Raw genomic sequence first — 12379 nt, 5'->3', positions numbered from 1 at the left:
TCGAGGACCTTTAACCATTGAACTAGGTGCCAGGCGCAGCAGAAGATGTGGGGGGAAAAAAGAGAATAGCCAACATCTTCTGTTGGACCTGACACCTAGTTGAATGCCCAGCTCAGACTTTTTCCTCGGTGGGTATGCCTTAGTGCCCTAGTTAACCTCTCCTGTTTGGGCTTCTTGCAAAGTCTCTTCGCGGAAGATTTGAGCTAGTGGGTCTTTAGGAGGGTCAGAGCTGTGAATTTGTCCTTGCTAGTTCCATTTGTCAACTAGCCAAGCTGCTTCTGATCACTGAGCCTGCTGCAAACAATATAACCAAAGGGTTGTAGTCGGCCCAGTCGACTCCTTCACTGTTATGTTTGTGAGCACGAGGATTAGTAAGAATAACATTTCTGTTTTGCTTATTGATATTTCTAGTAATTCACAGCAGAAATTGACCCTTACTGAAATTATTCCACAGTGTATGGTTGAAAGCCTAGTGCAGTTAAGAGAGTTGCTGGAGAAGCAATGGAATGGAGGTGGGGGTGGGAGGGATGTTTTTTACCTGGACTTCTCCAAAGAGGCTAGAATTGAGTTTATTTTCATTTTCTTCCAAGCCTTGTGCTTATGAGGTAGTCAGTTTATCACCTGCTTCGCAGTGTCTCTTTGGCTTTCCTTTTTCATAGCTGAACATAGTGTTCGCTCAGGTGTTCCTGGGAGTTGGAACCTTTGCTTAGTGTCTGATGTTTAACCCATGTCGCATGTTGTAGCTGCAGAGAAATGGGAAGGGATGTGTTTCTGAGATCTTGTTGCTGGCTGTGTCTTGACTGATGGAGTTCTTGATTGTGCCCTTTAATTGTCATTTATCATCACAGGAAGAGGAACATCACAGCAGTCTGTGACCCTATCCACATCTGGCCACTTCCCTCTGTTGTGAGGGGGAGGAGTTGTAAATACTGGAAGAAGAATCTGAGAATGCTCCCCAAATCCCCAAAGGCCTGGTGAGGAAGACTGATGCCCATGCTGGCTTTTTTTTTTTTTTTTGCATTAAGGCCAGGTATATATTTTTTTTTTTTTAAATTGATTTTTTTTTTTAAAGAGGCATGAATTTTTATTTATTTATTTTTTTATTTTGTGTGTTTATACATGCACTGGGTACAGTCAGAAGCGCGGGAGGGTGAGAGAATTCACCAGATCCAGAGCAGGCAGAAGGACCGAAGTACACTGCTGAGGGGAGCAGCGGGCAGCAGGAGAGGTCTGCGTGCCATGTGGGACCCTCCTGCGGTGGCTGGGGAGCAGCCGGGGATCGAACCGGCGCCGCAGAGGCCGCAGAGGCTTCGCAACCCAGCGCTCAACCGCTGCGCCACCGGGGAGGCCCCAAGGCCAGGTATATTTTTGAAAGGTCATCCTACAATAAGTAAATTAAGTAGTGATAGAACATCAAAATAAAATTGATTACTAAAAGGGCACACTGGAAAGTTGGGAAGTAGAAAGAATACTTTTGGTTTCTAATATACTAGAAAGGGGGAAACATTAAAATTACTTTTCAGGAAAAGCATATTAAAAGTCTTTTTCCAGAGGGATCATGCTCAGCGAAATAAGCCAAAAAGAAAAAGAAAAATACCGGATGGTCTCACTCATAGCAGGAATCTAGAAAACTTAAATAAGGGACCAGGAAAATGAATAACTATAAGAAAGTGAAAATCAAAATCAACAAAAAACTATGAACCAGAGACACTTTTAGGGGGGCGGGGGTGGGAGGGGAGGGATTGGGGTCAGAATGGTGGGGCTGCAGTTGTATGGGGAATATAACAATAAAATTTATAAAAAAAAAAAAAAAAAAAGTCTTTTTCCAGTAAAGTTCCTATCAGTTGAAGCAGTTTCACACTGGCTTCCTTGCTCCCAGTTCAGAGCAGTCTTTGCATTCATTGGCTTGTAGCAGGTGCTGATCTTCCACTGTGTATCAATAGAAGTGATGTGGGGGGCTCCCCGGTGGCGCAGCGGTTGAGCACTGGGTTGCAAAGCTGCCCGAAGCCTCCGCGGCACCGGTTCAATCCACCTGGCAGGACCATGGCTACTTAGCAACCTACATAAACAAAAATGGCAGCTTTGCCAACTTGAGAATATACCCACATGGATTGGTGTTGCTGGACCTTCAGAGCTACGAGGGTGACGCACAAGGCAAAGAAGAAGTTGAAAGTCTTTTGAACAGAGTAGAAGAAAGAATGAAAGAACTGAGTCAGGACATTGCTGGCCAAGTGAAGCGATTGCCACCCATAGTTCGTGGAGGGGCTATAGACAGATACTGGCCCACTGCTGATGGCCGCCTGGTTGAGTATGACATAGACGAAGTGGTATATGATGAAGACTCGCCATATCAGAACATCAAAATCCTGCACTCGAAGCAATTTGGGAATATTCTCATCCTTAGTGGGGATGTCAATTTGGCAGAGAGTGATTTGGCGTATACACGGGCCATCATGGGCGGTGGCAAAGAAGATTACACTGGCAAAGACGTTCTGATTCTGGGAGGTGGAGATGGGGGCATATTATGTGAAATAGTCAAACTGAAACCAAAGATGGTCACGATGGTAGAGATTGACCAAATGGTGATTGATGGATGTAAGAAATACATGCGAAAAACGTGTGGCGACGTCTTAGACAATCTTAAAGGAGACTGCTATCAGGTTCTAATAGAAGACTGTATTCCAGTACTGAAGAGGTACGCCAAAGAAGGGAGGGAGTTTGACTATGTGATTAATGATTTGACTGCTGTTTCGATCTCCACATCTCCAGAAGAAGATTCCACATGGGAATTTCTCAGACTGATTCTTGACCTCTCAATGAAAGTACTGAAACAGGATGGGAAATATTTTACACAGGGGAATTGTGTCAATTTGACTGAAGCCCTGTCGCTCTATGAAGAACAGCTCGGACACCTGTATTGTCCTGTGGAATTCTCAAAGGAAACCGTCTGTGTCCCTTCATACTTGGAATTGTGGGTTTTCTACACTGTTTGGAAGAAGGCTAAACCTTGAAGGTCGGCTCGCTCTGATCACGCGTGCTGCAGATGGTCCTCCTGACCTTCACACGCTATACATGACATCGAAACAAGTCAGGCAATTGATTGTGAATTCCTTCCAGTTTTCTTTTTTTATTTATTTTTTATTTATTTATTTATTTTTTTTATAGAGGCATGTTTTATTTATGTTTGTTTGTTTCTTTGTTTTGTTAATACATGCACTGGGTACAGTCAGAAGCGCGGGAGGGTGAGAGAATTCACCAGAGCCAGAGTGGGGAATAGAACAGGCAGACTGACGAAGTACACTGCTGAGGGGAGCAGCGGGCGGCAGGAGAGGTCTGCGCGCCATGTGGGACCCTCCTCAGGTGGCCGGGGAGCAGCCGGGGATCGAACCGGCGCCGCAGAGGCTGCGGGCAGCTTCGCAACCCAGCGCTCAACCGCTGCGCCACCGGGGAGGCCCCCAGTTTTCTTTTTTTAATTATTATTTTTAATTTAAAAAAAGCGAATGGAAAATGTATATTTTGATGAGCTAGGGTGTTATTTTTTGAAAGTCAGCTGAAGGATGATTAGACACCACATCGAAAGCTGCTAAATGCACTGAAACCCTAGAATGTGATTTTTGTTACTTTTTTTTTCTGTGTGGGCCTCTTTTTTTTTTTTTGTTCGTTCGTTTGTTTGGTAGCCTTTCAATTTGCTTGTTTGGAGGAATGGACATCATTGTTTTTATTCTGGAGGGAAGTTCTTGTTGGTGTTTCTTTTCCCAAAAATTGACTTAAAGATTAAAATTTGGTGCTTACAAGAAAGTTAAAAAAAAGAAAGAGAATACCAATGAATCAATTAAAATCACAAAAGAAAAAAAAAATACATGCGGATTCAATCCCCGGCTGCTCCCCGGCCACCGGATGAGGGTCCTGCATGGCGCGCAGACCTCTCCTGCCGCCCGCTGCTCCCCTCAGCAGTGTACCTTGGTCCTTCTGCCTGCTCTGCTCCCTGCTCTGGTGAATTCTCTCACCCTCCCCCACTTCTGACTGTACCCAGTGCCTGGATAAATAAATAAATCTTAAAAAAAAAAAATAGAAGTGATGTGGACCATGGAGATGGATAGGATCACCCAGTTGGTCCACCAGCTCAATTAGAATGAACAGTAATATCAGACTTTCTGAAGGTATGGCTATATTTCAGCTGTCATCTGAGTGAAACTCTCCAATGATAAATGTCTTGTATGATTCTTTGGTGTTTATAGAGTGCCTGACATCCTCAGATGCCGCAGACCAGCACAGCAGTAGACGATGAGGCCACCTCAGGGTTGAGAGAAGCGTGCAGGGTGGTCAGGGAGTCGGCGAAAGAAATGACAAACAGACACACTTCAAGAGTGAAAATCTGAGTGTAATTTTCTTTAAGTTTGTGACCAGTATATATATGTTTTCCAAAAGCACAGGAATGAATATCAAGGAAATTAGCTTGCTCATGGGCTCAGTCTATCACTATCAGGGAGGTGATCTACATAACAAGCAATGACCATTATAGAAGAAAGAAGGAAGTTTAGAAAGACAAATAAGGGATTAAAGTTTGTAGTTCTAGGAAGAGGGATAAGATTTTTAGCATTCTGGTAGTGGTTCTTGGTGGTCGTTATCGTTTGATAAGCTTCTGCTTTTTCAGGGAACTCCCGCTGAACTTTCTCTGCTTCAGGCTGTTCTCCCCCCACGCGCTGGTTGCCCAGCCGGATCTAGGGACCGTGGCGAAAGCCATTCCTAAAGATCACTGCGGGGGGAGGTGCAGCAGGTAGGGTTTTGCTGTTCTCCCCCTGCGCGCTGGTTGCCCAGCCCCAGCCGGACCTAGGGAAGGTTAGCCCTAAAGGTCACTGCAGGGGGAGGTGCAGCAGAGTTTTCAGTAGCATCACCTCCAAGTTGTTTCCTTGAGACTTCCTCCCCACCAAAAGGCTCCTTCAAAAATTTGGTCAAATCATATATTTTGTGGTACAGGATCAACCAGGTACTCCTCCTGTGGTTGTACTTCTGGACCTCTTCCAGGGTGTAGTGTTTGACTGCCTTTGTCCAACTTCTTAGCCATTTTGGAATGCTGCAAGTGTCAGGCCTCCAGAGAGCAATGGGGCCAGCTGGAGCAGAGTGCATGTCTTAGCTTGCCGACCCCTGGTCATTCCCCAGGTACTGGCCCTGAACCCTGGACAGGGTGGCCCAAGCTGTGCAAGGGTGCCATTGCATTTTTCAAAAGATTTATTTATTTATGCATACAAGAACTGGGGTACAGGCCAGAGGTGTGGGGGGGTGGGTGGTGAGAGGATTCACCAGAGACAGACTGGGGAGCAGAACAGGCAGATCTACTGAAATACACTGCTGAGGGGAGCAGTGGGCGAGTCAGGAGAAGTCTGCTGCGCCATGTGGGTAGTTCCCTGGCCGGGGATCGAATTTATGTTGCAGTGGCTGCGAATAGCTTCATAGGTTGCATCTTAATCCCTTGCACCACCAGGGAGGCCTTGCCAGTGCATTTTTAAATGGACGTTTCTCTACCCCTGAAATAATTTCAGGCTTATGCCTCTCATTTCGGTGAGTTTCCCAAGGAAGGCAGCAGCCATTTGACTAAACTCCAGAAAACTAGCAGATATCAGTTCTGCGTAAGTAATATAAAATAGGACAGTCAATACAGACAACACTGATTGGTCATGCTTTGAATCTGGTGGGTAGTAGATATTGGAAGCTCAAGGGACCACCTAAGCAAGGTATTTCAGGTTAATTTTTGTGACCCTCCCCATCTAATACTCATGGGAATGGGATGTTTGTATTCAGGAACCAAAGTCTCCATCTATGGGTCCTGTTACTAACATCTAAAGTCAATGACGTTTTGGGGCTGAAAGAGATCATTACAGGGGTCTTTCCTGTTAGTTTCCTCGTAGGAAAACTACATAGACACAGGGTCGTGTCTGGTTCAATCCAAGATATGACTGTTCATAGTTTCTTGGTTGAACGAAGAGTCAGGAGATACCCTTCTAGTTCTGTCACTACCCAATGCTTCAGTTTTGCATTCAATGGGCGTTTATTTTACCAAAGATAAAATTGAGCTTCAAATTTTACCAAAGATAAAATTGTATAAATAAAATTTATTTATACAAGCACTGGGTAGTCAGAAGCGCGGGAGGGTGAGAGAATTCACCAGAGCCAGAGCAGGGAGCAGAACAGGCAGACTGACAGTACACTGCTGAGGGGAGCAGTGGGCAGCAGGAGAGGTCTGCGCACCATGTGGGACCCTCGCCCGTGGCCGGGGATCGAACTGGCTCTGCAGAGGCTGCGGGCAGCTTCTCAGCCCAGCGCTCAACTGCTGTACCATTGGGGAGGCCCCACATATCTTTTTTTTAGGGCCACCAGTATATTAGCAGAGCTGAGACTTAAGCCAGAGGGCTCACAGAGGGTAGTCCTAGGAGTTGTTGGAATTACTGAAAGCTTTGTGAGATGCTATTACGGTTAAAAATCCAGAGAGGGCCCTTCTCTACCGACTCTCTTGTCTGTTACTTTGTAATCCTCACTGTGGAGGGTTTTGGCTATTGTGCTGATTTTTCTCATTCATGCTGTAGTGTGTTTCCTCTTGTTCTTACCCCAGAGGAAAGAGATTTAAACAGCCCCCTGTTTCAGAAACAATAAATAGTGCTCTGGCCAGATTGCTGTGTGTCTGTAAAGAATGGGGCCAATGTACCAGTGAACCTTATCTGATGGCCCAAGCAAAAACCTTTAATACGTCTCTTTCAAAAAGAGAGGAAGAGAGAGATTGAAGGAATGAACCGTATATCAGAATAGTTTAAAAAGATTTTGGAGTCAGCTCCTTGGTTTTATACTCTGTTCTCTGCTTACTAGCTTTGTGAACGAGTTATTTTCTATAAACCTTCACTTCATGATCTGTTGAATGGGAATAGTAGTAGCTACTTTTGTATTCGATGGGCTTTTATTTTACCAAAGATAAAATAGAGCTCCAGAGAAGTGAAATGGACCGCATATCTTTTTTAGGGCCACCAGTATATTAGAGGAGAGAATATATAGGAAAATCGCTTCCTCCGGCATAAGTGCTCTGGATTATCACTAGTACTGAAAACAGCTGCAGTTTCTAGTTTGTGACCCAAGCGTTGGCTAGAGGGTAAGTTAGACTGACCAAGCGAGTTTCATCTTAACCATCATAGAGTCTGTCTTTGTTGTGGGTTGGTTGATTATTCATTGTAATGGTCACAGCTAACTTATGCTGAATTACTAAGTGTCCTGAATAACAAGGAACTTTGCAGCTCCTCTACACTCTTATTCATCTCAGTCCTCACCTTTCTGAGGTGTTCTCTAACTGACTGCTGGCACTGGCATACCCTGTTCTTTTGGGCAGTGGTCTGACATGGAATTTTAATGGAGCAGGGCTGACTGGTCCAGGGCCTGCCTCAGGCCCTTTATCAGTGTGTTCCTGACTCTTGGTGCTCTTCAGCCAGACACGAAACAGTTAGCTCATTAAGGAACTTTGACCTCTGCCACGGCCTTCATCTGATTTGTATGCCCATTTTCTAGTCCTTGTGCTAGGTCAGGGAGGCACAGTCAGGTACAGTAACCTGGATTTTGTGCTCAAGTTGACACTCTTTCCCTTTGAGATTTACAACTGGTTCAGTGTAGCAATGAGAATGGGCGTGGGGAAAAAACTCCGGAAGCTACTACCTTCCATTCTGTTAATCTTTAAGTGAGTCAAAAAAGAAAGCTTTGGGGGGGGGGGGTTAACTTGAACACTGTAACTGTTGCCTATGCTTTGAGTGAAACAAATAGGACAAAACCCCTTTATTTTGAGGGGAGATTGGTGTGAATTGGTTATAAAAGAATTTAACATTTTATTTTATTTATGCATACAAGAACTGGGGTGTAGGCCAGAGCTGCGGGGGGGTGAGAGAATTCACCAGAGACAGGGGAGAGCAGAACAGGAGGATCTACTGAAATATACTCCTGAGGGGAACAGTGGGTGAGACAGGAGATAACTGCTGCGCCATGTGGGTCACCTTCCTGGCTGGGGATCTAACTCATGCCACAGTGGCTGGCGATAGCTTGATAATGCTGAGACTTGAACTCCTGCACCACCAGGGAGGCTCAAAAATTTAACATTTTAAGAGAAATGCCATTGTCTTAAATTTTGGGGGCAAGCATCTGCAGTATCTTTTGCGCCCAGTTTTATGGCTCCCAGTTTCCTGTAGTTGACTCCTGAATTATAACTGGTTCCACTTCCTATCTTCTTCACATCTCTCCATGACATTATGTACCACTGCCTCTTGGGGGTCTTCCTAAATACAGTGCTGATAAGAGAATATTCATACTTAGAACCCCTCTGAGGCACCCACTGACTGCTGGTGTTCAAGCCTGGGATGGTATCTCCCTGTCCCACCACTTTAATTAATATCCTCTATCATTACCCACATGTGCCTTTTGCTCTTGATAAAACTGGTCCATGTGGTCCCCTACACATGTTTGTGTCTCTGCCAATTCTTTTGCCCAGTACACCTCCATAGTTTCCTACCTGATGCTGCAGAGCTGCCTTCTTCAGAAAGCCTTGCCTGATACATCCTCATTTGGTCCCCATAGCAACACTTTGATTATAGATTTTAGCATACTTTATCCTGGTTAGTTGCTTTGCCTCTATAAGAGCTTCTCAAAGACATGGATTGTATTTTCTGTCTCCTACATAATGCTGTATGTAACTTGGATTCATTGACTGAGTATGGGAAAGTCTGAGGAACAGCAACAATCTTGTTCAAATCTCAATTCTTCCCTGAAGCATTCTTCGATTCCCAGCATGTTCATGAGTTTGGCATGTTCAATTCCTAAAGTCCTTTGTATGTGTAATACAGTCTGATTCTCTGGAGGAAGTCTTGCCAGCAGGGTTAGAAATTCCTCTAGGGTGGATTTTACACTCCTCAATACTCTGTGTACACAGCCCCCAGCACAGTTACTGGCACGTAGATGATACTTAATAAATGCTTGTGAATTCAGGAGTCTTGCTGTTAGTCAATTGATGTGCCTACCAGTTCATCAGTCTCCTCTGTCAGTCATTGGCCAGGGATTTCCAACTCAGATATTTTCAAGGTCAGGTAGAGAACAGTCCGTGTAAAGTAACACAATGGTGAGCCAAACTGCATGGGGGCAGCTGCCACTCACCCTATCATTATCATAGTTAGATGTGGCTCTAGTGGCCTCATCATTTCATACTACATGAGAAGCCAGAAATCCAGGCTTTATGTGACCGTCTTAGAAACTATCAAAGCACATCTGTGGTCCAGATTTGCCCTATAGGCTATCCATTTGTGATCTTTGAGCTTAAGCTGGAGTTTAGGTGAGAGGGAGCTCTGGTTGAGAGTGTCCTCTATGGTCTGAGCTTCATCTCTCCTGTTCTGTCCCTACAAGGCTAGTTACCTGGACTTCTGTGATTTTTTTTCCTTTTTGCACAGATTCCACTGAGGCAGGTTTGATGGTTGGTCTAGCTTCTGTGTACTACTAAGGATTTAGTGGTCAGGGTGGCACAGTGTGAGGGTCTAGAGATAATTCTGGTTAATGCCCTCTTTGAGAAGAAGCTTTGGGTGAACAAATACAACTGAGAGGAAAACATTGCACAAAATCATTGCCTATGGGCCTCCCTGGTGGTGCAAGGGGTTAAGATGCAACCTATGAAGCTTCTGCAGCCTCTGCAGCAAGAGTTCTCTCCCCGGCCAGCCAGGGAAGAACCCATATGCGCAGTAGACCTCTCTTATCTTGCCCGCTGCTCCCCTCAGCAGTGTACTTCGGTCTATCTGCCTGTTCTGTTCCCCACGCTGTCTCTGGTGAATCCTCTCACCCCCGCCCCCACACCTCTGGCCTGTACCCCAGCTCTTGTATGCATAAATAAATCAATCTTAAAAAAAAAAAAATCATTGCCTAAATCTGGTCAGGGGAAAAGGGCAAAGTAGTAGAATGGCCAGGAGGAATTCTGTACTTCCATGGAACCTTTTGCAAGGGGCTTTCTAATCCTCTGACTCCCGTTCTTTTCATGGTACCTTAGTGTCCTTGGCTATGCTTGCTTGTATCCTGTTATGTCCTGGCTCTGAGCGTGCTGTACTAGAAATATCTCCATCAGAGGCAGAAACTAGCTGATGTGGAACATCACTGAAAGAATACATGAGAACTGAAAAGAGTGGTTGTCTCTGGATGACTGCAGAATAGGGCAGGAGGGAAATGTACTTTTCACTCTATACTTTGTCTGCTGTTTGGAATTTGAACCATGTGCATTAATTACTGTTTTTTAATTGTACCTGAGTGCAGCCTACTGTAATCTCTTCAGATTCTACTCTGTCTTCACATTATTCCTGAAGTGTGGGTTTCTTTGCAAATGCTTGGACCCAGTCATTGTAGATTGCATCTTGGGCAACCTCATCTCTGGACTTTTCAGAAGTATCTTAAGGTTTCTCACCCGGGGGTCTTTAACCCGGGGGTCTTTAGAGTAACAGTCAAGCCTAAAGTATGTTCAACACTTTGCTGTTTTTATTTTATTTTATTTTATTTTTTTTTATAGAGGCATGTTTTTATTTATTTATTTATTTGCTTGCTTGTTTTGTTTATACATGCACTGGGTACAGTCAGAAGTGCGGGAGAGTGAGAGAATTCACCAGAGCCAGAGCGGGGAGCAGAGCAGGCAGAAGGACCGAAGTACACTGCTGAGGGGAGCAGCGGGCGGCAGGAGAGGTCTGCGCACCATGTGGGACCCTCCTCCGGTGGCCGGGGAGCAGCCGGGGATCGAACCGGCGCCGCCGAGGCCGCGGGCAGCTTCGCAACCCAGTGCTCAACCGCTGTGCCACCGGGGAGGCCCAACACTTTGCTGTTTTTAAAAGGCTTTCAAATACACATTATTTGATCCCTACAATTTTCAGAGCTGAAATTGAAGTTTGGAGTGTCTAAATGTTTTTCTTAGGGTCCTAGAGCTAATTGGGGAGAGCGATAACTAACTCAGGTAGCTTTACTTCATACCCATGACCCTTTCTCTTAGTTTTTTTTTTTTTTTTTAAAGACTTATTTATTTATGCATACAAGAGGTGGGCACAGGCCAGAGATGTGGGGAGGTGAGAGAATTCACCAGAGACAGAGCGGGGAACAGAACAAGCAGACTGACTGAAATACACTGCTGAGAGGAGCAGCGGGGGAGACAGGAAAGGTCTGCTGTGCCATGTGGGTTGCTCCCTCGCCGGCCGGGGATTGAACTCATGCTGCAGAGGCTGCGGATTGCTTCATAGTGCGGTGCTTAACCCCTTGTGCCACCAAGGAGGCCCCTCTTAGTTCTTGTGGTAGTGAGGCAGTCTTCTCTCTTGGGAATTCTCTTGAGTTTCCAGAGCTGTTCACTTGGGACAGGATTGGAGCTGTGATGTTACCTCTTTTGGTTCAAGCCTTCCTCTCAGATGGGTAGGCCTGTCTTCTCTGGATAAAGGGATCACTAATAGGCTTCTCCAGTTTAGATGGGGTGAAGTAAGTCTCCATTGGAGAGATATCTTTCGGGGAATCTTGCATTAACAGTTTGGTTTCCTATTCTTTGCTGCTATTAGGCTGAAGGCTTTGTTTCCAGGTTACAAATCTTTTTAGCAAAGAAGTAAGTGTGGAATAGAATTGGAAGGACTTGTGTAGTCCTTGGATATAATTTAATGCTCCACATCCCAGGGAGAGTAAACATTGTAAAGTGCGCGAGATGGGTTTGGATTAATATCCTGAGAACATATGGCTTGGCATGTCGGGCCCTCTGGGGAGACCCTCCTCACCATGCACAACCTGCCTTTGCCGGGTGGCCCCTTCCCACAGGTCTCCCCGGCAGCTGTTGCGCACCTGGGTGAATTGGCTTCTCTGAGCATTGAAAACAACTTTTAACTGATGAAAGCCTTCGTGTGGGAGGCAGAATAGGCAGAACCCCCTGTGAGACAGTGTGTTTCAGTATTACTTAGCTTTGCTCGAGGTTCAGAGTATTTACTTCCACTGGAAACCTGGCTGATCCTCATCACTAGTGTTTTGAGAATACAACACTGAAAATTATCTTGCCCTCTGTACTCTGCCGCTCTGATGACATGGGTAGGGAAGGTCTCTGGAAGCTCCCTGTAAGCACCATGGAGGGAAGGCTCAGTTACTTCTAAGGGCCAAGCAGAAATCCCTAACTTTTTACCTTTTATGTTACTTCTTAAATCTGTATGAGGTTTACAGAATTACACCCAGATTAAACCATATGAACAGTAGGTTCAGGTCCACCTCCCCAAACCCTTACCCTATTGTCTGAAAGCAGAACATTCCTATTTGGTAGGTTGTTTTTTGGGTCTGGGAAAATTTTCTTTATTAATTAATGGTAATAGCATTCCCAATT

The 12379-nt window shown here is 45.2% G+C and overlaps 1 protein-coding gene across 1 annotated transcript; it reads left to right on the top strand.

Annotated features, from left to right (window-relative positions):
* Positions 1-1958: 1958 nt before the first annotated feature.
* Positions 1959-3011, top strand: LOC311182964 (spermine synthase-like; the record flags this gene model as incomplete). The annotated part of the gene is made up of 1 exon (XM_084252129.1): positions 1959-3011. A coding segment is annotated over one exon (1053 nt), but the record flags the coding sequence as incomplete, so codon positions are not given.
* Between the last annotated feature and the right edge of the window lie 9368 nt (positions 3012-12379).

This window comes from Talpa europaea (assembly GCF_964194135.1).
Source record: "Talpa europaea genome assembly, chromosome: 13".
NCBI classification, from domain to species: Eukaryota; Metazoa; Chordata; class Mammalia; order Eulipotyphla; family Talpidae; genus Talpa; species Talpa europaea.
This window is presented reverse-complemented; position numbering and strand designations above follow the sequence as displayed.